At 45.5% G+C, this 27,555-nt stretch overlaps 1 protein-coding gene across 1 annotated transcript in view; it reads right to left on the reverse strand.

Moving 5' to 3' along the window:
* VRK1 (VRK serine/threonine kinase 1) overlaps positions 1-27,555 on the reverse strand; it is a 309,962-nt gene that overhangs the window by 242,709 nt on the left and 39,698 nt on the right. Inside the window, exons 2-3 of the mRNA XM_085626433.1 lie at positions 20,714-20,944; positions 16,220-16,275 (exon numbers count right to left, since the gene is read on the reverse strand). Coding sequence (XP_085482559.1) covers positions 16,220-16,275; positions 20,714-20,939 — 282 coding nt within the window. The 5' untranslated portion in view covers positions 20,940-20,944. The remainder of the gene's footprint in view (positions 1-16,219; positions 16,276-20,713; positions 20,945-27,555) is intronic.

Below are 27,555 nucleotides of genomic sequence, written 5' to 3' on the forward strand. Positions count from 1 at the left end.
AAATCTTAGCGAAGACGATCCTGATAAGGATAGAGATAAAGATAGAGATCCTAGCGATTTCTATTCATTCTCCGATGAACTAGGCTGGTCAACTGACACTAATACAGACACAGCGTCCCACTCGAGCGAATCTAGTGAAGCAGGCAGCACCGTCCGAGCAAAAACAGCTCGGAAAAGGTCGCTTAAGTATAGAAAAGGTCATCGCGAATCGGCGGATTTGACTTGGGATTACGCACCTACTAGTAATCTACTTCCAGTGGCTACTCCTTCACAAACATATGGGCCAACTCCCGCTCAGCACCAGGAGCCTGGTAATCTTAAAGACACAACAGCACCAACGTTGGAAACTGTATTACTTGCTATAGCCGCACACAGGGAGGAGACATCCCTTGATGGTCGCAAAGCTCAAGCCGAGCTACGTAAGGTGCAGGGGGTGGTTCGTAAACTATCAAGAAAAATTGGCTCTTTCAATGACAGAATGACTGAAATGGAATCTAGAGTGCTGGTCAACGAGTCAGAGACAGTCTTAAATCGTGAAAAGATTGACACGCATGAAAAAGAACTTTCTGATATGATGTGGAAGCTCGAGGACATGGAAAATCGGATGCGGCGAAGCAATTTGCGTGTTTTGGGTATTCCTGAAGGAGCAGAAGGAGGGGATCCTCGCTCTTTTATGATTAAAGTATTTCAAGACTCTCTCCCAGAACTATCATCGTGGAATTGGGAGGTGGAGGTCCAGCGGGCACATCGCGTGCCCCTGACGTTGAAAAAGATACCTAAATCAGGAGAATATCCAAGGGCTATCTTGGTATACTTCGGGAACTTTCTCTTGAGACAGGCAGTCTGGGAAAAAGCGAGACCTGAGGCAAAAAAAACTAGCGGGCCTATAACCTACTTTGTGCGCCCTGACTTCTGTCACGCAACGGTTGAACGGAGGTGGCGTTTACGCCAACTCATTAAACCGCTCCAAGACAAGAAGCTTCGGGTTTTTTTGAACAACCCAGCTTGTCTAAAGGTTATTAATGGGGATCAGACAACATTTTTTACCTCTGAAATCAAGGCCAAAGAGTACCTAGACAGCCTTTAGGGATCTTTTTCTTCTTTCCTACATAAAATGAGAGAATCAAAAAAAACAAAAAAAAAACAAAAAGAGAGAAAAGGTGAAAGAAAGAGGGGGTGAGGGGGAAAAAAAAATATATAAATAAAAAAAAAAAAAAAAAAAAAAAGTATGATGATTAAATAAATACACGGGAGGAGACATTGGAGCATCGGTCAGGGACTGCACGTCCATTGCTACAGACTCTAATGGAGTCTAATTGCCTCAAATATGCGGGGCTTGGGAGGGGGGTGGGGTGGTTCCGGGGGGGGGGGGGGAGGTCAGGGGTAGGGGGAAGAAAGCACATAAAAATGGCAACCGCAAGGCTGGGAATGTAATTAGAACTGATAATGGCAAAGGAGAAGGAATTCACGAGACTAATACCGAGACCGATACTGATTCTGAGTCTGATCACGGGGTTGAATTCGAGTCAAGAAGAAATACAGTAGAATATGGCTAGGCTAAAGCTGTGCTCCTGGAATATAGCAGGACTTAATGATAGGGGAAAGAGGGATCAAATGTTTGGAATGATTATTCAAAACTCTTTTGATATATTATGTCTCCAAGAGACTCATATACCATGGGCAGAAAGAGATGTACTGAGAATCCCCGGGTATAATTTATTGGTGAGTACCACCCACACCGCTAAAACACGAGGTGTAGCCATTTTGGCTAAATCCTTTTTGGGACAGCCTACACGGAAGGCAGCTGATCCGTTGGGTAGGTGGGCGATTGCTGATCTCAAAATTGGGATTACTATATGTTCAGTTTATGCTTCTAATTTGGACGACCCCTCTATTTTTATCGATCTTGAGATGGAGTTAGCATCATGGCCGCATACATTAATATTCTGTGGGGATTTTAACATATCACTGAAGCAAAAAGGGCAAGCACATAATCAAGATCGATCCAAATATATTGGTCGCAAACCAAAGGTATATAGAGCCATCACACAACTTAAAGAAAGCCTGGGTTTGGCGGATGTTTGGGATACAAAAAATTATCATGACCCGGGATATACGTATTTCTCCTACCCGCACAATAAATATGTGCGTATTGATTACATCTGGACGACTACTAATTTTGTCAACAAGACACAAATAAATAAACTACCGAAGACTATCTCGGACCACAATCCGTTAGTACTCACAGTTAGTATTGATAATTTTTTTAGACCTCGTTCAAGCTGGTCCTTTGATAGAAAACTCTTAGTTAACAACGAATATATAGAATATATCAGGTTATGGGCACAGGGATTTATTGATTGTAATCGTTATAGTGCCTCTCGAGATCTGGTCTGGGATTGTTTCAAGGCTTCACTTCGTGGGGAAACAATAAGCTTTGTGGCCAGACAGAGGAAGGAACTCGCCAGGGCCTACGAATTGCAACTTTTGGAACTAGCTGGCATAGAGGAGAAGCACACTGATATAATAATGCAAGGTGGCGATGGAGGGCCAACTCTCAGAAAGATGTTGATTTTGAAAATGAAGATAAATAGTAGGTTATCTCAGAGAGCGGCCGAGATCTATCAATCTCACCGAAATAAGATCTATGAGGCAGGTGAGAAAGTCGGTAGACAACTGGCGCTCCGCACTCGTCAAAAACAATCCCTTAGTTTAATCACCAACATTAAGGCTGATGGTCGAGAATATACAACACCCGAGACTATTGTGGAGGTCTTTAGAAAATATTATCAAAAGCTATATCAAAATGAGGACACTTTAGAACCGGCTATAATCAGAGATGAACTTGCCAGGTGGGCAACTGAGCAGGATACTAATTCTGGAATTGGGACCATTTCTAGACAAGACCTAGAAAGAGATATAACACTGTTGGAGGTACAAACGGCTCTTACAGAGCTTTCGTCAGGTAAAGCGGCTGGCCCGGACAAGATACCATTAGAGCTGTATAAAACTTTGGGTAATATTATAACACCTTTATTACTTGATCTTTTTATAGGTATTCAAGCCCGTGGCCTTCCTCCAAGATCTTGGATGGAAACGAATATAGTGATCTTTCTAAAGAAAGATAAGCCTTCTGACCTAACTTCATCGTACCGTCCAATATCTCTTATAAATTCTGACTCGAAGCTCTATTCCAAGATTTTAGCTAATCGTCTCAGGGGGATCGTCGAGCGTCTGGTCTCCCCGTGGCAGCACGGATTCATCCCGGGCAAGGGTACCACGGATCATACCCGTCGTGCTATTGCTCTGTTTGAAGCCGTGGGGGTCGGGGGGGATCAGATGTCGATGATCCTCCTGGATGCTGAAAAAGCTTTTGATCGGGTGTCGTGGGAGTTCTTGTGGTCGGTTCTTGAGCAAAATAACATCGGGCCGCGCTTTTTGAAGTCTATCAGGGCTATATACTCTACACCTAAGGCGAGGGTTCTTGCTATGGGTCTGGAATCTAGCCTTTTTGATATATTTCGCGGAACTCGGCAGGGCTGCCCATGCTCCCCGATTCTCTTTGCCCTATATATAAATCCTCTAATTCTAAAACTTGCTATGGCAGCAACAATTAAACCAGTTACAGTAGGTTCATTCGACACCAAAATTCTAGCCTATGCAGATGACGTGGCAGTAATAACATCTCATCCCACTGATGCAATCCGGGAAATAGAACGAATTACACAACTCTTTGGTCGGATCTCTGGATACTCTCTAAATCGAGATAAAACAATGGTTTTATGCACCCACAATACTCAATTTCTAGATGCAAGAAGGGTTGAAAGTGCAGTATATCTGGGAGTTCGCATATCCCCCAAGATTGAGGAAATTATTAAAATAAACTACGATCCTCTACTTCAAAAAATTAAGAACGATCTTAAAAGGGTAGATGGATTGCATCTCTCAATTATTGGAAGAGGGAATTTCCTTAAAATGAATATTTTACCCAGGGTCTTATATCTGTTCCGTGCGATTCCACTGTTAGTGGATGATAAAATTATTAAAGCCCTGGAATCCCAGATGGTTAAGTTCGTTTGGGGTTACGGAAAGATAAGGAGATCTATCGGATACCTCTCTCTCCCAGCTATAAGAGGGGGTTTGTCAATCCCCAATCTGGGATTCTACCTATGGGCAACCATGATTCAACAGATGACTGTACTATTCTTTGTTAAAATACCTGAAAAAGTTGTAAGGGATAAGTATATACCTTCTATTTATGAATTGGTTATTGGGGATAAGGCTAATGGCCTCTTGGCAAAGCAACTGGAACCCTCATATTACAAGAAAGTTAAGTTCAAGATATTATCCAGTGCCTGGGCAATCTGGAGGAAAGCTATGAGACATCTAAATATTCCGAAATACAACAAATATACCTCACTATGGCATTCTACAATACTACCAGTAGAAATGTATGATAAAATATCTAGAAGATGGGAATACTCTGGAGTATTAACGATAGGTGATTTTTTATTGCCTAGGAATGGGAATAGATTTCAAACCCTACAGAGTAAATTCTCAATCCCAGATAATGGGATATTTAAATTTTTTCAGACCAACACGATGTTGAACTTAAAAAGAGCTGAGTATTCCCTGGATAATATTCCTTTATTGGATCGTATGGCCATATGCACGACCAGGATTGGGACTATTTATGATATTCTAATTGAAAGCCAACGGGATGATCTTGAATATAGGGAAGAGAGGTGGTCAAACAAATTAAATAACCCCAATGTGGATATTTATATGTCTCTGGCTCTTGCAATGAAGGTGTTTGTTGCTTCTAATATGAAAGCTCAGCTCTATAAGACCATATTTGATCTGTACTTTACACCTGCCAAACTTCACTCTTGGGGGAAGAGAGCAACCTCTGAATGTCCAAGATGTGGTAAAATCGGAGCACATCTACTACATATGCTTTATGAGTGCGACAAACTTATTGTGTTGAGAGGTATGATAGCAAGCTTCTGGCAGGAAGTCTTTGGGCACTCGATAGCTGAATCTCCCACACTATACATCTTGGGCTATGATAATACACTGAAACACACTAAGGAGGAAGAAACATGTCTTTTTTTGGGTACGGCGGTTTATAGGATAATCCTTACAGCTCGCTGGAAGGATAGCGATGCCCCTTCCTTTCAGGTATGGCTAGGTCGGTTGTTGGGCATGTACAATCAAGAAAGGGAATTTTTGCTTGTAAAGGAAAGGCGGCGAGGGCCTTGGGTAACACGATATGGAAACCGATTGAGATCTGGACCAACAATAATAGATCTGTATAAATGAACTAGCGGTAACCCTCTTGAACTATGTTTACTGAATATTTAATGAATCACTCTCTTGAATCCTTCGATATTCTGTTTTGCAATTTCCGATTCGTGATCATTACAAACGATGTATGATTTATGTTGTATGATTTTACAATTGAATGAAATGTCAATGTAATGCCTACGGTTGCAATAAAAAAATAAAAAAAACCCCGCTGTTGAAAGTAGATGTACTCGAGAGACAGAGAGAGTGCGCGCAATAGAAGGGTATACAAAATGGGACCCGCTGGGCATATCCAAGTAGGAGACATCTGGTGCAATGAAAATTTCATACCATTCTTTGAGCTGCAAGAACAATATGAGCAGGCAGGCTCTCAATAGATCCGATACCTCCAATTGTCATATATCCTAGGGAATTCCGGAGGCCTAACGGCAGAGATCCCAAAAGCAACTCATCTGGAATATAGAGTCCTGGGGGCTCCCCTCAGAAGTCATGAGGTGCTACAAATATAATCACCCCTGCTGCATGGCCTCAGGGGTGAATGGGAGGAGGACCTGGATAGGTTGGAGGATGATAAGTGGGGGCAGCCTGCTGCTACCCCAGTGAGGAGGCTATCGGGGCATGATTTCAGCTGAAGATTCTGCATTGGGCATACTACACTAAGACCTGGCTGTTTTGTATGGGTAAAAAAAGAGATGGACCTTTACACCCTGTGCGTAGAGATAGAGGGACATTACTCCATACAATCTGAAGTTGCCCGAAGATTCAGGGCTTTTGGAAAGGAGTGCAGGATAGATACCCTGGACATTGCAATACATATCACCCTGCAATTGGTGGCCTTGGCAGTCTGGGGAGATCAGATTCTGGAGCAAAACGTGCTCCTCTTCTGTAACGTCGCTCTGATGGTGGCGCAACATGACTTGATCAAGAGATGGGGAAGTTACATAACCTCATCTGTGCGGGAATGGGAGATGGGTATGGATTGATGCATGAAAGTGGAGAAAATGGAATACCAGTCGAAAGGATGCCCCAAACAAATTCTATAAAATCTGGGGTCCGTGGCGGAGGATGCAGCCTCCTGATAGCTCCAGGGTAGCACTAGCTGTTGGGATTGATTGAGATGGGGGAGTTCAATGAGAACGTGAAGTGGACCTGGTTGATGGCCTTTCCTAAGGGGAAACAGATTCATTGTACCAAGCTCACAGTGAGCTCATCACTTGCGCTGCAGCGGGTGAGCGGCGAGCAGTGCCTCCTACCGACCGCTAGAGGATACTAAGCTCTTTTCATAGAGACGTGCTCCTCTGCAGCTCCGAGATCTGCCCTCGCATTACCGCTGGTGACTATCTCGGTGTCAAAAGCTGATCGCAGAGCCTCTCTCTAACTCCGCTGGGTCTGGAGTGCTATGCCCTCTATTCCAAAAGGGTCTGTATTCGCTGATGTTTCCCAGTCTTGTTGACGCCGCTGGGGTCGATATTGGTGCATTCTGTGTAAAGTGAGGCACCTATATTGGGGGACACACACCCAGGCCTTGCTCAGTAAATTTGAGGCTGTAGTGTGTCCCGGGGACATACCCGTTTCCCACAGCTGCTGTATATATTGTTAACTGTGCTGGTAACCCCCACGCCCACATCCCTGCAATGCAGGATGAGGCAGCTTCTTTCACACAGGAGCAGGTCCAGTACTTCCTTCTGGATGATGAGTTCTGTGACGTGGTAGATGCATCCATACACAAGGTGGTCTCTTATGCCCTGGCTCCCTACGAGAAGGCTTTGCAGCGGCTGATGGACAGCTGCCATGGACCCCTCTTCTCGAGGGAAGATCTTGGTGGCCTTGGGCCACACAAACGCTGGGGCAGTTGAGTGATATTTCAGGCAAGGCCAAGGCCAAATACGTAAACACACCCAAGCTGGTGACTTGGTCGCCTTTGATAGGCTTAAGTGGGCTTTCCTGGTACGTGACGTCTCCCATTTGGTTCAGCCACTGACCATTCTGTCGAACTTGATCTGAGCTGAGGGAGAGCCTTTTCAGCCTTAGCATCCTTCTTCTGAGGTCTCCCCTCACACGTCCGCCCCTACTAATGACATGTTGGGGACAGACAACCTAATCTACCCTAGATCCTCCGAGTGGGTACCAGCCACTTAGGTGGCGATGTATGCCACAGCCAGGCTCCCCTAGCTGCTGGAAAAGGTAAGGTTGTCATGACCCTGAAATTGGACTCGAAAATGGCCTCATTCCTTGCCAAATATATGATGGATCCCAAGAAGGGGACCAACCAGTACTGGCATTCTTGTCAATATAAACTCACAGGGGCCCTCACAAAAATACTGAATACGGCAGAGGAGGCAAAGGGGACAGGATCCCTTATCCATCCGGATGTCCTTTCAGGCTGGGCCCAACGGGCCATTATACCCTTGGGCAATGACAATTGCACCCTTTCTACAGAACGACATAGATCGTTCCTGATCAACATCGACCCAAAGACAGGGGACTTGGCCTTTTCTGAAGCAGGGCTGTGGTAAAAAGAGTCCTCTTCTCAGACACCTTCATCAAGAAGTTGGGGAAATTTGTGGCCACTTAACTCCTTGGACAAGGAACAATCTTCTATTAAGAAGATCTTCAACCCCAAGGTTTTCATCGGGGGTGGCTGTGGAGGGGGTGCTCGGCCGGCCGCCTTGCAATCCAGCCTCCTCATTCAGAGTCCAAGGAAACTGCAGAGCACAGTGTCTGGATTCTTTGAACTTTGGTGGATTCTTCCTTTCCAGGGGTGTACCGTATCTCCAGGGCTCCATAAGTACCTACAGAGGACAGTTCGACCAGGGACATAATGGTAAGCCCTACACTTTCTTCCCACGTAAAAGTTGGGGGCAGGCTAGCAAGTTTTGCACACAATTGGCATAGGATAGCTTAAAATGCCTTGGTTCTCCAGACTATTCTAGGGTTTCACAAAGAGTTCTATGGTTCTCCAGGCCAACCCTGCCGCACCAGACCCATTGTTTTCTCCCAGCAGGACACTTCTCTTATAGACTTGGAAGTCTCATAGCTCCTACAGAAACAAGCCATTGCTCCCCCCACCCCCACACAGGTTTCCTCAGCAATCTCTTCCTAGTGGAAAAACACAATAGAGGGTAGAGACCAGCTATTAATCTCAAGGAGCTTATTGAGTGGCTGGCCTTCTGCCACTTCAAGATGGAAGGGATTCACCTCTTATGGGACTTGCTGCGTCCTCAGGACTGGATGGTCCATCTAGACCTCAAGGACGTGTGCTTTGAGATTCCCAGCTTTTATCCCCACCGCAGGTTTCTCCAGTTTCAGCAGTGGGGACAGACGTTTGAATCCACGCCCCTTCAGTTTGGCCTCTCATCTGCACCATGGTGCTTCACAAAGGTTCTCCGGCCACTTATGGAACATCCAATGGCCGAAGGAGTTTGTCTTATAGCTTGTTCCTCTTCCTCATCCTCTTGATTGATCAATGTCCAAGACGGCTGTCGCAACACCTCCAACATGAAGTATCTGTTCAGGAGTCCCTGGGTTTTGTTAAAGTGGGAAAGTCTCAGCTCACACCAACTCAGAAAATTACCTTTCTGGGGTTTGTCATAGATTCAGTGGGGGCCTCTCTCAGCCTCCCATTAAGGACATTGACTACGATCCAACAAAAGATTCTGCAAGATGTTAGCAAAGCTGAAGGTGTCTTTGGGATAAATTGTAATAGGGCTTCTGTCTTTTTCCATCCAGGCAAATTTTTTTTAGGGCCCCTCCATTAGCGCACTTTACAACACTTGAAGGTGTTCCAGCTCAGAAAAAGCCTATCCTTTGCGGAGTTGATTCCCATCTCGCAGGAAGCCAAGGAGAAGATGCAGTGATGGCTCGCCCACATGGACTCCTGGAACGGGAGGGCCATATTAGGCTCCAGCACGGACCTCATTATAGAATATGACACCAGCACGATGGGTTGGGGTGCCCCCTGTGGGGATATATCCATGGGAGGAAGTTGGTCTTCTCAAGTGAAATGATGCCTGCACATCACCTTCTTAGAACTCCGGGCGGGTTCTTTCACAGTACATTGTTGGACAGGACAACATTCAATGCTGTGTCCTCTTGAAGATGGACAACATGTTGGCAGTGAGGTACATGCAGTCTTGGGGGAACAAAATCCATGCCGCTTTTGGATCTGGCCAGGAAGTTTGGGGAATACTATCTCACACACAGAATCTCTGCGACAGCACATCTCCGCAGTAGTGGACTGGGATTTCAGGTGTCTCCAGGACAAAAGTTTATGAAAATTCGATACTCCCATCTTTCAGGCTCGGACTATCCAGTGGGGACCATTCACAGTGCATCTCTGTGTCCCGTATAAATCATCAAGTGGACAGGTTCTTCAGCTGCAGCTCCAGGTCTGATGCTGATAGCAACACACACTATTCTGCAGGATTGGACGTGGGAGAAGAGGTATCCGTTACCCTCTTTTTCAATAATCACCTGTGTATGGGCAGACAACAGGGGACAATGGGATGACCTAGTCTTGGTGATGCCCTTCTGGAGATCTCAAGCTTGTTACTTAGTGCTGATGGAACTTTCTTGGGATTTCCCAATCCTTTCACACCTGGATCAGGATCTCATGAGCGACCATTTGGGGAATCCTCACAATCTAGTTCTAAAAAGGACTCTACACCTCATGACATTGAGGATTACCTGAGACAATGGCAAGTCACAGGCCTTTCAGAGCCAGCCGAGTCTCTCCTCGCTCAGACTGTCCGCCGATACAAATCTGCATTGGCTAGATAGTTTTGTTGGTGTATGCAATGGGACTCTGATCCAGTGAGCTCTGATGTTCAGATATCACACTTCCGGTCAGAGTTGGTGTCTAGAGGTACGGGTTACAGATAAGTAAATTCTTTTAGATCAGCAATCTCAGCTGGTCATGACCCCATCGAGGGTCATCTGGCGGGGGAGCACACACTGGTCTCTGGTAGGGAAACTGATGAGGTGTTAGGTTATCACTCCCTCCAGAACTGAGATATTCATCCTTTTGGGATGTTAATCAGGTTCTCAACCTCTTCCTTTCCTGGTAGAGTAAGAAGTACTTTTTACGGTAAGTTGGCAATGTTGCTATGTCTGGTTTTCTGTCACAGAGGATCTGATGTACGAGTCCTGGATATTACAGGTAGAGTATTTATCTCTAAAGGGGTTACTTCCCACGTTTCCAGAAGAACTAATACAGATTCAAGGGTTATCTTTTATCCCTCTTTTGATGACCATCAAAGGTTATGTGTGATGAGGTGCACTAAGGCTTATTAGGCCATGACAGAGGAGTAACGGCTGCCAGGTGATTAATACCTCCTCATTTCCATAAGGAAGCCATCCAGAGTGGTGTCTTCCCTAACTATTGCTCGTTCGCTACGATGGGTGATGCAGGAAGCAGGTATTGATGCCTGGATTTTTGGCGCTCATTCTGTGAGGGGTGCCACAGCCTCCAAGGGCTTCAAGTTGGGAGACGGATTAGAGGACATAATTATTGCAGCGGATTGGTCCTCTGATTACACCTTTAAACAGTTTTACTTTAAACCGGTGGTATTCAGTAAGCCTTGAACCAGCATAATCCATGCCTCCGGTCCTGACAATGAAAGCAAAGTTTCTTTGCTATTTAGCTAAAGTTTTAATTCCATTAAGGACACAGAGACAAGGATTATTCCCACCCATGGGTCGGAGACCAATGATTCCCACCCACTGTTGGCAACCTTGGTTTGGCGGATTATTTCCTAGTTTCAGGGTGAGTCATGATTTGTTGTCACCACAGTATGCATTTTCTGGTCAATGACGACGTTCATGACTGTTGGATTATAGACCAAGCATTGTCCAATTTGATAATGTGTTGATATATGCCATGAATAACTTGTTTATTTATACATGTTTGCCTTTCAGAGAACAAGGTGTCCAAACAAGAATGAGTTTGGGATGAGATGCTATTTGTCGCACGAAGAAAGAGGGAGAATCATCCGTGAGGAAGGATTATAATGTTATAATGGAACCTTGCGATTGGACATAATGTTGTCCTCCTTTCATGTCTCTCAGGAAAAGTAGTTCAATGTGTCGTTTATGTGGGCACCATCTTGAAATAAATTAAAGAAAGTCAGTATAATCCTCCCCTCTGTGTCCTTCAAAGAATTGAAACTTTCCTTCACGATAGCTAGGAAATTGTACATTCTAATTACAGCTAAGGCAACTGAAACTTTGAAGTGAGTAGTGGTGTAGGTCTCTAGACAGGTCATTTAAATCCAAACTTCAATCTCATGAAGAAACTATAAACTTCCCATCATCCCCAATCAAGATGTAAAAGCAAAATGAGTCACACTAACACTGTTGCCCATTTTCACATACAAGACATCTGGAAAAATATATACGGTTGTGCATATCCAAAACTATTCATGGCCGTGAAACAGCTATATAATTTCAAATTCTTTGAGTGGTGTATATTATGTGAAAGCCTTAATTTAGTAATATGAACTTTAAGAATATGACGTAACTGACCTGGAGACCATTTTCTTATAAAAGGCCCCAATTGCACTTAAAATTCTTCAGTGCAAAATTTAAATTCCCAACAAACGTTGATTTCTCCCCCAGTCCGGAGTCTAACCAGGATAAAATAAGAGTCCGCAAGGGCTTACCAGGAGCATGAAGAAGCTTCTATCATCAGCATATTATATTTGCTAATACTTGAACAAAGACACCTGATAAAACAAGCCCTAATCTATGTACTTAAACTGGGATTAGAGCTCAGATTGCAAATTTGCCCTAAAAATCTTGCCTTATTACAGATCTAAAAAGGATCAACGTGAAATTGGGATGTACTCCAACGCATGTATGAGAGTAAGGCAAATCTTTAATTTGTAATTGTGAGATAAAGGATTAAAATGCCTTTTTCCATAGAATTATACAAGTGACAAAGCAGCAGAGTGGGCCAAAGCTCTTTTCGCTACAGTATTAACATGTAGTTTATAAGAAAGATTACTAGTAAAAAAATCTGTCCAGGTAAACGCATCTATCCACAACTTCTATGTTTTCCTGACCAGTATACAAAGTGAATCAATGTTTTTTTCCAGGTAGTTACACCACGTTAGCATGCAGGTTTACTTTATCATCAAGGAGATGTATTCACATTATATATATTAGATTTCAACATGCTTCTAAGTCGTGATTCCCTTTATACAACTCTGTCTTGAGAAAGCATGTCACACAGTAGATCACATTTTAATATTCGGTTGGTGATAATGCTCGGTGGTAGGCATGCAAGACGCACCAGCAGTTTTAAATAAGCCAGTCAGAGCCGTTAACGAATTACCATAGTAGCAAGAGGTTACTGACACTTAATCGTGGATACAGAATCAGTTTACTAATGGATGTCCAGGCGGCTTGTCCTATTATGAACACAACAACTGATCACCAATGTGCACCTCTTTAGGACTTGAATTAAAAAGTAGAAGGCCGAGAATTACGTGGTTTCCTCTAGTAGGTGGTGTGGGGTGAGCATCCCATGTTTCTTGAGTATAGTAACAATTTGGAGCGACCGTATGATGCAGTTGCACTACATTTTGGTGCAGTGCGTCTCAATCAGAGCACACAGTAAGGCCTCACAGCTTCAACTGCTCCCAGAACAGGGAACTGGGAGATAAACATGTAAATACTAAAGACCCAATGAGGGAAACCAGGAACACACACCACAGAGGCAGGTATCTTACTACTCCCCCGGCAGGCGCCTGCCAGGTTCTTAGTACGAATTGTCAAACTGTGCTTAGTGTGCCTTTCTGGGTAGGTCCTTTGCCAAGCAGTTGGGTGTCATCCTATGACCAGGCTCCTTCTGCAACGCGACCACCAGCACTGCTCTCTAACTAGGCAAGCAAAACACACAAGATGATGGACGGAATGTTGCACATTGGCAAAACATTCACCCCCAGTCACGGATCTGGGTTTAATCCATCGTTATTTTGCTCACCACGCCACCCCAGTTCAGACATGGCCATATGCAAATCAGTCTTGACCCTGTGCCTCATGGGAACAGTCCAGCCCGAACTGCCAAGCAAGATCTGTGACTGGGGGTAAATGTTTTGCCAATGTGCAACATTCCGTCCATCATCAAAAGGGCATTCTAACCCTGGAACTATTGCTTACCACCATCTTCAGCCCAGGTATGTAGATCTGCGGAAACGTGGCAACACAAGAGTATTGGAAGTATTCAAACAGTACTATGGTATGCGCCCTGGCATAATCTGAGAGGCTATATCAGAGCTCTTATATAATAACAGGGCTCGAAAAATTCACTCGACCGCTCGAGTCAGATTACTTCAGGACGAGCTATTTTTAGGTCCTACTCGCCCTTACTGGCGAGTAGGAATACAAACTGACACTTCTGCCTCTGAAAACAGGGGAAATGTGACAAGATAGCAAGATTTAAAGGCATCTTTATTGCTCACAAAGTAAATGAGCAATAAAAATGCTTTAAAATCTTGTTAACATGTCACATTTGCTCAGCTTTCAGGTCAAGTGCATTTCAGTTTGGTCCAGGAGATTTTGTAGGTTACTAGACCTGCAGGTCTAGTGCATTTTCTATGATTTTTCGAGCCCTGAATAAGATTGCTGCCATAATTTGTCGCCGCACTACATAGCACCAAAGGGACAAGTGGATTTTGTTACAGGCCAAGTACATTTATGAGGCAACCTGCCCCAAGGACAAGTAGATATTTTATTAAATTCCACACCCCTGCTGTGCACAAGGCCCATCAGCACCGCAAGAGGCATAGGTAAGTCACCCCTACAGCAGGCCTTACAGCCCTAAAGCAGGGTGCACTATACCTCATGTGAGGGCATAACTGCATAAGCAGATATGCCCTTATAGTGTCGAAGTCCATTCTTAGACATTATAAGTGGAAAGTGACGGCTTAATGAGCTTGTCACTATGAGTTTCATTGCACAAGTTATGCCTGTGCAGGTCTAAAAAATGGTGGACTGACATACTACATCCATTAGCAGCGTGAAAAGATATTAAGCATGCGGATTGAACTTGGGCCAATATTGTGAAACCCACATAGATGTGACTAGCTTATGCACCATTTCCTCTTCTGTTGATATGATTTGTATATGGTCAAGACAATTTTTTTTTTTAAGGCAAATAAAGACATTTAAAAAAAAAAAAATTCTTTTAATGGAATAGAAAAATTAGCTTCTACGTTTCAGTAGAACACATGGAGACCAGTCACTTAGTGTCCACATGGTGCCTAAAGTATGTAAAGGTATGGAGTGGCTAAAGTAGGGGCAGTAGTCACACGCCTTCCTATATATATATATATATATATATTTTTGGGCTTTTGTCTCGCAGAGACAAACCACAAACATGGATTTTTAAAAAACTTTCTCTGTTGGACATACCCAAAATTAGAAATATACTTAAACAAAATGTCACAATGCAATTTTATATTAGGTTAAAACTATGCTCAATACTATCTTACCACTTTCGAATTATACCACAGATTCTCGGCTATATAAAGGCAATTTAGATCAACATCAGTTCCTTTTTGCACTTACTTTTTAATCCTTTCCCTTAATAAGAGAATTTTAAAGGCACCAGATAATCAAGGTCAAAGCTTGGAAAAAGTAGTTGATTGAAAGGAGAAGGGCGCATGGGGGACAATGAGACCCAACTAACAAGTACATATGTGAGTGTGCCTTAATTTGATGTAATCTGTTTCACAGAAAGGTACTGACCTTTTACTTTGACAGAAATACAATGCAATTTATCCATTTTAAGAATTTGTAGACACTGAGTTTAACAGTGTGTTTCATGTTAGAATAGATCGCACTTCTAGAACAATGTTACACCAAACATGTTTTGTGGCGCCAAACATCCAAGACTACCCTACTCATAACTATGGACATGTAACGTGGTTTAAAGTCCTCCTGGGATCCCATATGAAGTACAGGAACCATATTACACAATACTTGGGTTACTAAAAGAATACAATAAGGGGAAAATTGGGAGTGCAGCACAGTAAGCCAGCACTATTAATTTGACCAAAAATGCCCACATTGCACAGTTTTTGCACATCACTGCAACCATGCAATGGCATGAACAAGTGAGTTTCCATATAACATATTATGTACTTCTAACCCAAAAGGCTAATTTGGAATCTTCAGAATATGAGAAAGGGAAAACCTGAAAAAGAATGCAACAGGAAGCTGGAAACAAACAAAAGCACTAAGCACATAACTTGCAATTCCTTTTTAGGGTTGAGGCTGTGCAAGCCATGCACTAGCGCATGTCCTCTCGCTTGAGAGACACTATTGCTTACAAAAAGTGCTGGAATGCGTCCGGTGCTTACCATTCACTTTTCTTCAACGTCACACTTCTTTGCTGCCGGCTAACTGAACAGCGCAGACCGCGTTTCACTACCTGCATCCTTATGCGTCGCATGGACCAAGCACAGATCAATTCTTATTAATTAGTGTCCCTCCGCTGCTCGCGCCGTGATTGAGGTACTTTTTTTGCCCGTGTTGCTTTTTTCCCCCTCCCACCCACCACTTCTATGTGTGCCCGCTCTGGTGTGCAACAGGTCTTACGCCAACAGACTAAGCCAACAGACCTTGCATTGGCGAGACAGATTGGCTTTGCCAATGCCCGTTTAGAATAGTAATCTAGATTCTTCATTAGAAAACAGTCATTACTAAAGGGATGTTTGTACTGAAAAGTTTACGCAATCAGGAGACAATGATGTGCCTTGAGCTCTGGAGCTTTCAAATATGACTTAAGCTGGCACATTTCAACGGAGGCGAAGCATTGTGAGAAAAAAACATGATATGCTATAAAATATTAGTTCAGGCAAGAAGTCAAACTCGATGGTACTGCACTATCTAAGAGACATTAGCTTACCACTTTAACAACATAGGGAGCATCATGACGAACCACCTTGGATGAATTTTCATCAGCTGTTAATAAAAAGGAAGAAAAGGTTACAGCAATAAACCTGATCAGAATCTAAGCATGAAAAACAGCACCTTACGTGAATCTAGACTTGCACAAGCTCAAAACTAGCACACACAGAAGACTCAAACCCAGGCGCTTTCACAACATTGAGGCTTAACACCAATGTCAGTTCTTACATACATTTACTAAAACCTCGCAACAGGACTAATACACAATCCTCCGCCCACCAAGTTTCCAGAAATGCATATATTGAGAGAGCAGCACCTAACCTAATATTCAAGAATAAAACAAGGTTGTAAAACCCATTTTGGGGTTGTCATTCCAATTATATTAAAATGACTTAAGGAGAGATTAAAGACTACTCTGGTCAAGCTAAACTTGCTGATTGTAATGATGTTGCACATAAAAACAGGACACAAGCTCAGACCGGGACCCCAACACTGGGAATCACAACTTTATACCTTCATCCTTTCCCTTGCCTAAAAGAATCTACAACTGTACATTGCATTAGTTTAACAGGACTATGTTACGTCGAAATAACAAAATTACATTTTATTAAGATTATTTCAATCTACTTCAAATAAAGAGACATCGTAAATGCAGCATAAACTTCGACTAAACTGGCTTTTTGAGATATCAGCACACTGATAATCATACAAGTGAAAAGTTAATAGTTAGTAACATTAATGAAATTGGAATGTTTTGAAAAGAAGGAATGAGTGAGGTGGCTACAAAATGTAGTTGTAAGAAATTGGGTTTTTGTCCCACCTTTTGGGGTTCCACCAAAGAACCATGCGCAAATGCTAGAACACTGCCATCGGCAGTGTACTGAACTACACTTCCCATTAGGCAATGCGGCTGAGGCGCGTAGATGTCATCATGCGGACCAGAAGAATACCCTACATCCTCTGGCCGGGGCATTGCAGCACTGCCGATTATTCCGATACAACGTCGGCGTTCGGATCCTGGTGAGCCGGTCCGTTAAGGGTGTATGTGACACCAAGTATTCCTTGTTTTTCCAGTTGTTTGCGCCTGGGTTCCGCAGGTTATTGGCCCGAGCTGTGCGAGGTTGCACTCCAACTCGTCTCAGCGGACTTCTCGATCCCTCCTCTGTTGCCAGGTCTCAGCTGAGGCTTTGCAGGGGAGAGGTAGATGTGAACAGTGCTCTGTTCACTAGTCCTTTCGTTGTTTCTCTCCTTTGGTGAGTCGTTGGCATAGAGTCATGCAGAGAGAAAATAGAAACTGATAATAAAATAGCCATTGGTTATGGAGGGCTATTCTCTGGAGTTTCTCAACTATTATGAGGAGTAAAGTAACTTTCTAGTTGTTCTGGAATTTGTAACTATGGTATTAAGGAGCATGGGTGATTCACAAATGTTCCCAAAAGACACCCATCAATTGCTGTATAACTTTGCCTGATTAGCCCTGAACCTATTATCCGTTGGAACTATCTTTACATTGGTCTTATGGAAGCTATGGGAGTAATAGCTTGATGATCCTCTATTTTCTGTCTTGCTATTTGTTGTGCCTATTAACAGGGGAACCGTGGGAAGGCAAGACAAATTGCTATCACCTCCTCTGTGAAGCTTGACATGACAAATCAAGGGGTAGGTGAATAGACCTCCAGTGTGTAACATAGTATGAGTAATATCGCAGGAGAATAATATTATTTTCTTTCTCCCTAGTCGTATCTATCACTACTTATATTGATTCTTCAGTGCAGAGACCCCCACCATTACAAGACTGTTTTACAGTATTTTTGTTTGCAGGTATTCGTATTATCAGTGCACTATAGAACAGAGAGGGGTGGAGTGGGAAGGATACTCACTGAGATGGGAAAGGAAGCACTTAGATGTTGCCATATAGGTAATTGTGTGTTGTTTGTTTGCAGATCTCCCTCCCTGCTGTACCCTACCTTACCTTCCCCCGCATAATCAATTCAATAGTCTGTGCTGTAATAGCTGTCAGACTTGAAGCTATTGAGAGGGGGATCCATTCGAGCATCAAATCAACCCCAGAGGACGTGCGAAGGTTACACAAGGGTACAGGAGCTGGGGGCAACACTTGGGGGATTAGGAATCACTCCAGTAGAGGCAAGAAGCAGGTTTCAAGGTCGGTGGAGCTCATGTTCCTGTGGCTGCCACAGGAGGCCAGTCAACTAGCCCTTGGAGTCACTCTGGTAGTCCTGGGTTCAGGGAGATGGTCCTCTCCCCTTCAAGTAGCAAGGCAGGCCTCAAGCAGCAGGGCAGTCCCTGGAGTACAAGGCAGTCTTTCTGAAGTCTTCAACGGGTCTAGGAGTGTACTAAAGAGGTGGTTCAGGAGGTCCATTATGTATGCCTGGTGATAACTTTTTATGTGGTGGTAATACACTGGCTACCCCACAGCCGGTTCTGTAAAGTTCTTTCTTTCCCCTGCAGAGGCACCAAGAAGTCTGGGGTGACAAAAGACTGGTGTCAGGTTCCTTTGGGTGTGGGCAGGACTTTGAAATGCAAGGGGGTAGGGAACAGCTCTGCCTCATCCATCCTGCGGGATGGCCCATCCTGCCAACACCTAGTCCTCCTTTGTCTCACTCTCCGGGAGGAATACACAAAGGCCAACTGCCAAACTATGAACAGTCATGTGACGCCCGGGCACTGGCAGCAGGCACCAAATAGTTAAGACAAGAAAATAACTTTATAAAAGGGGCATTTTCTGAATTGTAACTTTACCATTAAAGAGGATTTTGAATAACAATTCATCGGAGTCCAAACTGGATATCCCTATCCGTTTACAATAAAAAGTTAGTACTTATTAAATGTAATAAGGTGATCTAATGTTATTCAATGGGAGAGCTAGGACTTAACGTAGTGAAAAACAAATTTAGGAGTTTTTCACTACCAGGATATGTAAAACGTAAAAATGCATGTCCTACTTTAAAAAAAACAAAAATACACCCTCCCCTACAGGCTGTTTAGTGCCTACCTTATGGGTGACTTATGAGTTTTAAAGGGGAAGGTTTAGACAATTGGCAGTTTTGAAGCTGCACTATAGGCTGCAAGGCAGGCCGGACGCATGTTTGAAGGGCTACTTAAGTGAGTGGCACAGTGAGTGCTACAGACCCACTGATAGCGTTTAATTTACAGGCCCTGGGTACATGAGTATCATAAATTAGGAGTTTATAAGTAAATTAAATTGGGCAATCAGATGTAAGCCAATAGGAAAGAGCACACAAATTAGAACTGGTGAGTCCTAATGGCGACAAAAACAAAATTCAGAAAACAGGAGGGGTGAAGACAAACAATTTGGGTGCAAACAATACCAAGGATGGCAGATCTACCAGTAGTCATTTCCCATTGTATTTTGAAATTTAACTATTCAAAATGCTGAGATGATATCGGAGATAAGTGCAAGGAAACCTGTTTGTTCATACCAACACATTAGCTTCTCCTCTTCTAAAATGTAAAGTGTGTGCACCCTTTGAGTCTGAGCAGGCTTAGCCCCTCCCGTAATTTAATGCTTCTTGGTTATGGTATTTGTCGTTTCATGCTTTTCACCCATTAATTTCTGCATCAGTGGTTTCTAGGTGTGGTCTACAGACAGCTTCAAAATTGATGGCGTTCCTCATTATTCTTGGTTTCTTCCACCTCTGGACATTTCTTCTTTACTGCATTCTGATTAGATGGTGTGTTGGCTTCCAATACTTGCATTCAAGGAACTAAATTTTTCCTTCAGCACTCAATGGCAGTACATGTGTTTTCATGATTTTGCCCTCATATGCTGCTTCCCCTCAAACATCGACACACATTGTCTGTGTTTCTCCCTTCTTCCCCTCGTATTTTGCTCTGCTTTGGTCTTTTTCTTTTACCGCTGCCCCTTATGGTTGCTCCTGGTCTCTTTCCTCCCCAGTGAATGTTGGCATTTCCACCATTCTGCTTCTCTGTCCCTCATGTCACAGTGTTAGCCCTATTTAAAATGAAAATACTTTTTAAAAAGGTTTTTTAAAGGGTAAGGCAGCTACAATTTGCTGTTGAGCAGCTCCTTTTTCAAAATCACACCTAAGTTATTTTTTTTTTAACCGCTTCAAGATTGGCATTAACCATCTAGGAACTGTAATTTTTTTTAAAAAAAGGAATAAGACAAAATGGCAGCCACGCTGTGCTATATACTTGCATGTGCATGCATGCACATACGTCAAACTAGCCAGTCTTTACACATGCATGGATACATACATGTCATCATGCTTTTTTTTTGCCAAGGTTTACCACCACCAGTAAAAGGCACACGCAAGCCAATCGATCTGCATTGGCATACCAACTGTGAGCAATATTGGCTTTGCCAATGCTCATTTCAAGTCAAGCCTCACAAAAATCTTTCCAAATTATATCCAAGACACTTTGAAGGGCAAATTGAGTACAAAGAAACAAACCTGGAAAAAAGTTAACAACCTTTGTAAGCACTCACCAAGATAAAGGCGTCCAAAGCCACCCTGGCCCACAGGCACTCCTAACTTCCATTGCTTTTTTGCTCCATCAGTTAATACCTCCCCAGGGAGAAACTCTTCTGCTAATTTTCTCTTTGCAGGGGCCCTTTTTGTACATGGGACTTTTTTCACTGCTGAAACTGAGGCCTTTCTTGCAGCTTGAGCTGGAGACTTCCTTGTAGCCGGTACATCTTTTTTACGAAGCATTTTCACTACAAAAAAGCAAAATAAATATTACAAAATTATGTTGCACTTCTGCATTCAGATGGTACACCTCCTGGACCCTCCAAAACAAAATTTTACAAGTCACTAGCAAAAGGCTTTCTAACAGTTAAAACAACTTGTCAAAGTTGCATCAAAACTCCCCACTCGGGTTCTTTGCAGAAATCTCCTTACCAAGTTTTGAAACTGTTAAATTAAGGTGGACAAGGGGCGTTGGCGCTTGCCATAATGCATATATTCTGGCTCATAACTCAACCCAAGAACAGTAGAGCAATTTAAAAGATTAGGTTTTACCATTATCTCTTACAAGGATAAGTCACACATCAAAGGTGAAGAATTTAATTAATTATCAACTTGCTACAGAAATCTCTTTATCCTGTAAAAATTGAAACACATACACACTTGTCCGTTTAGGTGACATGCAGTGAAGTGTCGAACTATGGCAAGGCTTTCATATATCAGCCCTTTGAGAAAAGTCTCTCTGATTATGAAAGGCCTCATATCATGGTTTGTATTCTAGCAAAACTGATTTTGCCACCATTCCGCAAATCTACACACTGGAGCAGGCGGGAGGATGTAGATCCAGGATTGGAATGCCATGTGAGTTTCTGCATACCTGCATGTTGCGTGTTTAAGGGTATTCACAATCTCATACCATGCTGGGAAACAGTGGAAATGTACTCTTAACGAGCAAAACTAAACATTTTGCTTGGTGGGAAACAAGAGTGGTGTAAAGAAAGTTAATTTACAATCACTGAGCAGATTTCCGCAGGAGCAAACGTGCTTGTGAATATTCGTTCATGCAACAAGCACTGGCAAAGCCTGCAGCTCTCGCCAATGCAAGAGCTATCGACTTTCCCTATGTCTTTCAGCCATGTTTTACTGCAGCGCAGCAGTGTAGCGTGACTAAAAAATAAAGTTAGAAAAAAAGGTGCTATAAAGTGCCAGCGCTGCACATAGGCGAGACCTATTGGGTTTGCCAATGCTAGTCTTCACTTTTGCCCTTAGAGAGCAATTAAGGAAACAAACAATTTGTCGAGATTAGCTGTCTGGCAGCTTTGCATATTAATGGAGCGACACTGACCAGCTGGTGAGCCTTCTAAATAATGGAGCCCAATCCTTTCTGTGCGCATTGGCTGGTTTCAGGGATTAGACCCTATATGAAGGTGGAGTATTATGTGGTGATGCTGGTTAGGCTTTACCATGCAATACTCTCACAATACCCTAAAGATGGATTCACAATAATAAATACTTAGCTCAGTCCTGGTAGAGTGGCAAAAAGCAGTCAGGCATTACTAGTCTGTTGTCGCAGACTCTGGTCTCGTCTTGTGTCCTTTGTTGCAAGTAAGATCAGAACTGAGGTTATGGTGTCATGGGTGGCCCTTAAATTCTAGATTTATTGGGTGTGGGTGAGAGGGAGAGTGGCCAATGGGATATTTGCCTCAGCGGGCTAATCTGCCCCGGATGGGACCACATTAGTGGGGGAGGAATCACCATTTTCTACCCAGAACCCACTAATCTACCACTTTTAAAAATGGCTGATTATTCAGCTGTACAGACCAGGTAGTTCACCCCTAGAGGTGCGGCTAGCCTTCTAGGGGTGTACACCTCCTGAATAACCAATCCTCCTGCCTGCCCAGATGCAAATGTGCCTGAGGGAAGGGGGTAGGCTGTTTCCTCCTTTGGGAGGCAGACTGGTTGCACATCACAGGTGGTGAAGACTTTGAAGCTCACTGCCCTGATGTGCCACTACACTAACCATCCTGTCAGGGAGGGAGGCGTGATCTCCTTCCCAACCAGGCCAAAGTTTCCATCTCCTGGGATAATTCACACCTCCTGGTAGGGGGTCATATTCCTGTCTTGGCAGTGGGGCAACCAGGTGGGCAACCTCTAAGGTAGTCACTTGGGTGCATGCCACATCGTCCTTAGCACAAGATTCTTGTCAGGGGTGAGGAAGCAAGTTGTTTGATACCCAACTTGACTTATTTTGATGGTACCATAATGGAGCTGCCAACTTCGACCGGTTGCGAGCCCATGTTATACTAGGGACCACTTATAACTTATAGTAACCTTTAATAGAAAAGGCCACTATAGGGACATATAAGCTTTCAGTCTTAGGTCATCACCTTTAATATAGAGCATTCAGCCTCCTGGGATCAGGAGGCCTTCTGTAGGGGCGACAGGAATATATTAAAAATAGTGCACTGACTTTACCAAACATGGAGAGGGCAAAGTCTAGTTCGGGCAGTTTGCACTGCTCCTGCAGTCTGCAATGGCAGGCCTGCTGTCAATAGTTTATTTGGGTCACTCAGGGTTGCACAAACAGTGCTTTAGGGTCTGGTGACCCCTTTGAAACTCATACCCTAGTTACCACTGGTATCATATACTAGGGACTTATAATATATTTAGGGAGGGGGCACTCTCAGTCAAAAACCAGTGTCTAGAGGAGGAGCCTAGCGCGCATCCAAGATGGTCGCGTGAGCACAGGGCTCCCCGGACCCTCGCTGCTCCTCGGAATTTATCCTGACTCTATCCTGACTTGGTTGATGGAATCTGGGAGACTAATGCTGGCTGAACACTAAACTCCTTTCGGAAATCAAATCGGACCTGGCAATCCGGAGTTATGGTGGTTTGAACTTTTGAGGCCCACCCGACGGCTGTGCCCGATGCGAGGGTGATCTGTGGAGCCGGGGCGTAGTTGAACAACAACGGCAGCGGGGCTGTGCCAGTGGCCGTCACATCACTTTCGGTTTCACTTTTGGTCTTTGAGGGGCTGGACTGTGGACTTGCTTGGTGCGACTGGGCTCTCATTTTGCCTTCGCTTGATGCCGGTGGCTTCGTCTGCTGCCAGCGTGCTCATTGACGGGGGTCCCTTCGCTCCGCCATATTGCGGCCTGTGGTGCGACACGCGTCTGCCTGGCCTGTGCCACCTCGACGCTTCCTCGGTGGTCCCCTTCGGCGATCGAGGTTCTCATGGGAGGCAAGGGGGACCCCGAGAGGCATAAGACCAAAACATCCCTACGTGGGGGACCGGTCCAGACGAACAACATGGACCGCTACACTCAGGGTAAAGGATCCCCCGGGACGGCCACTGTCCCCCCGGAGGACACCAGTGGTGGCCCGTCCATTTCTCCGGATCTGTCCCTGCAGGACATCATGGGCGCCATTAAGGGCATCAGAGAGACCATCGCTACGCAGTACGAGGCCTTGGCCCGTAAAATCGACACGGTGGCCATTGACATTACGCTAATCCGGGCGGATCTCTCTAAGACTAACGAGAGGGTTCAATCGCTGGATGTGCGGACGTCCTCCCTTGGTACGGACGTGTCGGACCTGCAGGCCACTCTCGGCGATCTCAAGTCGGCCAATGATCTGATGGCCCGGCGGCTGGAAGACTTCGAGGGACGGGCCCGCCGCAATAACATCCGCGTCATAGGCGTTCCAGAGACCTCCGATAACCGCCCGGTTGATCTCCTGGTCGAGGAGCTCATCCTCGAACATCTTGCTCCCGCTGGCCTGAGTAAGTTTTTCGCTGTGGAGCGGGCCCATCGAGTCCCAGGTGGCCGGCCGCGACCGGGTTTCCCCCCCCGAGGCCTATCGTTGCAAGACTTTTCCATTACAGAGACCGAGACGCGATTCTGCAGGCCTCACGGGTCCATGGCCCGGTCCGACATGAGAACTCGTCCATTAACTTTTTCCCGGACTTCATCCAACTTGTCCAGAAACAGCGGATGGGCTTCCAGGGGGTGAAGCGGCGTCTCCGGGACCTCGGTCTCAAGTACTCTATGCTTTATCCTGCAAGGCTCCGAGTGGAACATGAAGATCGGACTACCTTTTTTGACTCTCCTGCGACTGTGAGTGACTGGCTGGATTCGCTGCCGGACCGGGGTGACCGGACTGGGCCCTCTGCCGGTACCGAGGGTGGCGGGTCTCCTTTGGAGTGACTTATGGTCCCGGACTCTGCCATGTTGTACTGTTCGGCTGGGTTCTACTTCTTTTGTGCATTTTGTTTCACTATGTTGTGTGTGGGGAGCGGGCGGGGACGGGTCCCTTCCCTCCTCCGGGGTCTTTTCGTAGAATGGGGTTTGTAGGGCGACAGGCACACTGCAAGTTGGGGTGGTTTTTTGGACCGCAGGGGTGCAGGGTGGGGGGTGTTGGAGTTGGGGGGGGGGGGGTTGGTGGGTGGGTGGGGTTGTTTGGATTTGTGTTTTTTGTTTTCAAGGCGAAGTATTGGCTATGGTTCATCCTTGGGTGTTGAGCTCTTTGCTAGGGGGCCCTTGATCTACTGGAGGGGATGGGGGGGGACGGGTTGAGATTGATGTCTTGGAACGTCAATGGATTGGGGGACCGTATCAAACGGGGTGTTGTGCTGCAATATCTGCGTCGTCTGACTCCTGATGTGGTGTTCTTACAGGAGACGCATCTGGTTGGCAATGTTTGTCGGGCTATGAACAGGGGGGGGATATCGACTTGTGGCCCACTCTGGTTTCACCACTGGTTCGAGAGGGGTGGGCATTCTCTTGCGAGTTTCACTTCCGTTGGAGATCACCAGGGTGGTCCCAGACGATAGAGGGCGCTATGTGGCTCTGACTGGGAGGTGGGAGGGGCAGTCCCTTTCCTTGATCTCGGTCTAGGTTCCCCCGGGCCTCCAGAACTCCACCTTCTCAGACTTGGGTCGGATGTTGCTTGGGCTTCCTGACAGTCTTTTGCTTATGGGTGGGGACTTTAATTCGGTTGTCTCGGGTGACCTGGACCGTCATCCGCCCAGGGCCCTCCCTGCTGCCCAGGCGTGGCTGGGCGGGCTCCTGGAGACCTTCGGTCTGGTGGACTGTTGGAGGTTAATGCATCCGACACAGTGTCAGTACACCTTTCACTCTGGGGCCCATGGGACTCTCTCCAGACTGGATTATTTCCTTATGCCCGCGGCCCAGGCTACTCGGATTCGAGAGGTCAAACACCTGGCCAGGGGTATTTCTGATCATTCCCCACTGTGGTTGCTTTTTGACACCGGGTCGCGGTCCGCTGGGCGGATCGCTCCTATTAACCCTTGGTACCTGCGAGACCCCAAGATCTGTGATAGCCTGATTAAGTCGATTGATCAATATTTTTCTGAGAATGAGGGGTCGGTGTTGTCCTCGGTGTCCCTGTGGGAAGCTTTCAAAGCAGTGCTCCGCGGGCATGCCCTGTCCCAGATAGTGGAGGCCAAGAGGGTTAAGAGAGAGGCGGTTGTGACGCTGGAGACTGAAATATCGGGGCTGGAGGCAGCCTTGGAGGCGGGCGTCACCCCGGATGGGCTGCATGCCCTCAGCCTGAAGCAGTTTGAATATAAGTCTCTCGTCACTGATGCTGCCAAGACTATGTATAGGGAGCAGCAGGGTAGGTTGTATGACGCCGGAGACAAGGCGGGTAAGCTGATTGCCTGGTTGGACAAGAAGGAGAGAGTGAATCGTGTGGTCCCGGAGCTTCGGGTGTCGGATGGAGTGTGTGTGACTGAGCCTGGTGAGATTGTTGAGTGTTTTGCTGACCACCTCCGTGCAGTGTACTCCCCGGTGTCTGATAGAGATGATGACGACTCTCGTCTTCTGCTTCGGGATATTGCCCTGCCCGGCTTATCCGTCGAGGACCGCGAGCTGATGGATGCCCCTTTGTCTGTCGAAGAGATAGCTACTGCGATTCGCTCCCTCCGCTCGGGCAAGGCTATGGGCCCCAACGGTCTGCCGATTGAACTATATAAGTTGCGCCCGGATAAAATCGCGCCTTTCCTCCGTCATATGCTTCAGGAATCGCTCGAGAGGGGTTCCCTTCCTGACGACCAGCGTCTGGCTACTATAGTGGTGATTCCCAAGGAGGGTAAGCCACGTGACCGCTGTGCCTCCTATAGGCCTATTTCCCTGCTAAATGCCGAACCCAAAATCCTTGCTAAGGTCCTCGCAAATCGCCTGCTGAGCGTTATATGTGACTTGATACATCCGGATCAATGTGGCTTCATCCCACATCGTAATACCGCTCTCAATTTACGGCGTCTGCACGGCGTCCTCGCTAGGGCTGAGTACTTCGCTGAACCGGCCATATTGGTTTCCCTAGACGCCACGATGGCCTTTGATACCATTGAATGGCCATTTCTTTGGGCCGTCTTGGCGAAGTTTGGTTTTGGGGAGGGGTTCCTTAGCTGGGTGAAGCTCCTTTATGCTGGACCAATGGCTCAGGTGGTTGTCAATGGGCGGGTTTCTCTGCCTTTTGCTCTCGGGAGGGGAACTAGGCAGGGGTGCCCGTTGTCCCCGCTGCTCTTTGCTCTCGCCCTGGAACCGCTCGCTGCCTGGCTCCGTTGGGAGCCCTCGATTAGAGGGCTCCGGTGGGCCCCGGGCTTCGAGGATCGGGTTTCATTGTACGCGGATGATATTCTCTTGTATCTCACCTCACCGCGGAAGTCGCTCAATGTTCTCTTTGATGTCCTTACTTCCTTCGGGAAAAACTCGGGTCTGATAATTAACTGGTCCAAATCTTGTGTGTATCCTATCTCTGGTGGTCTTCCTCTCTTGCCACCTCGGCTTCCGCTCCAAATATCTCAGTCCGGCTTTAAATACCTGGGGGTGTACGTTTC

This window comes from Triturus cristatus, chromosome 9 (genome assembly GCF_964204655.1).
Source record: "Triturus cristatus chromosome 9, aTriCri1.1, whole genome shotgun sequence".
NCBI lineage: Eukaryota > Metazoa > Chordata > Amphibia > Caudata > Salamandridae > Triturus > Triturus cristatus.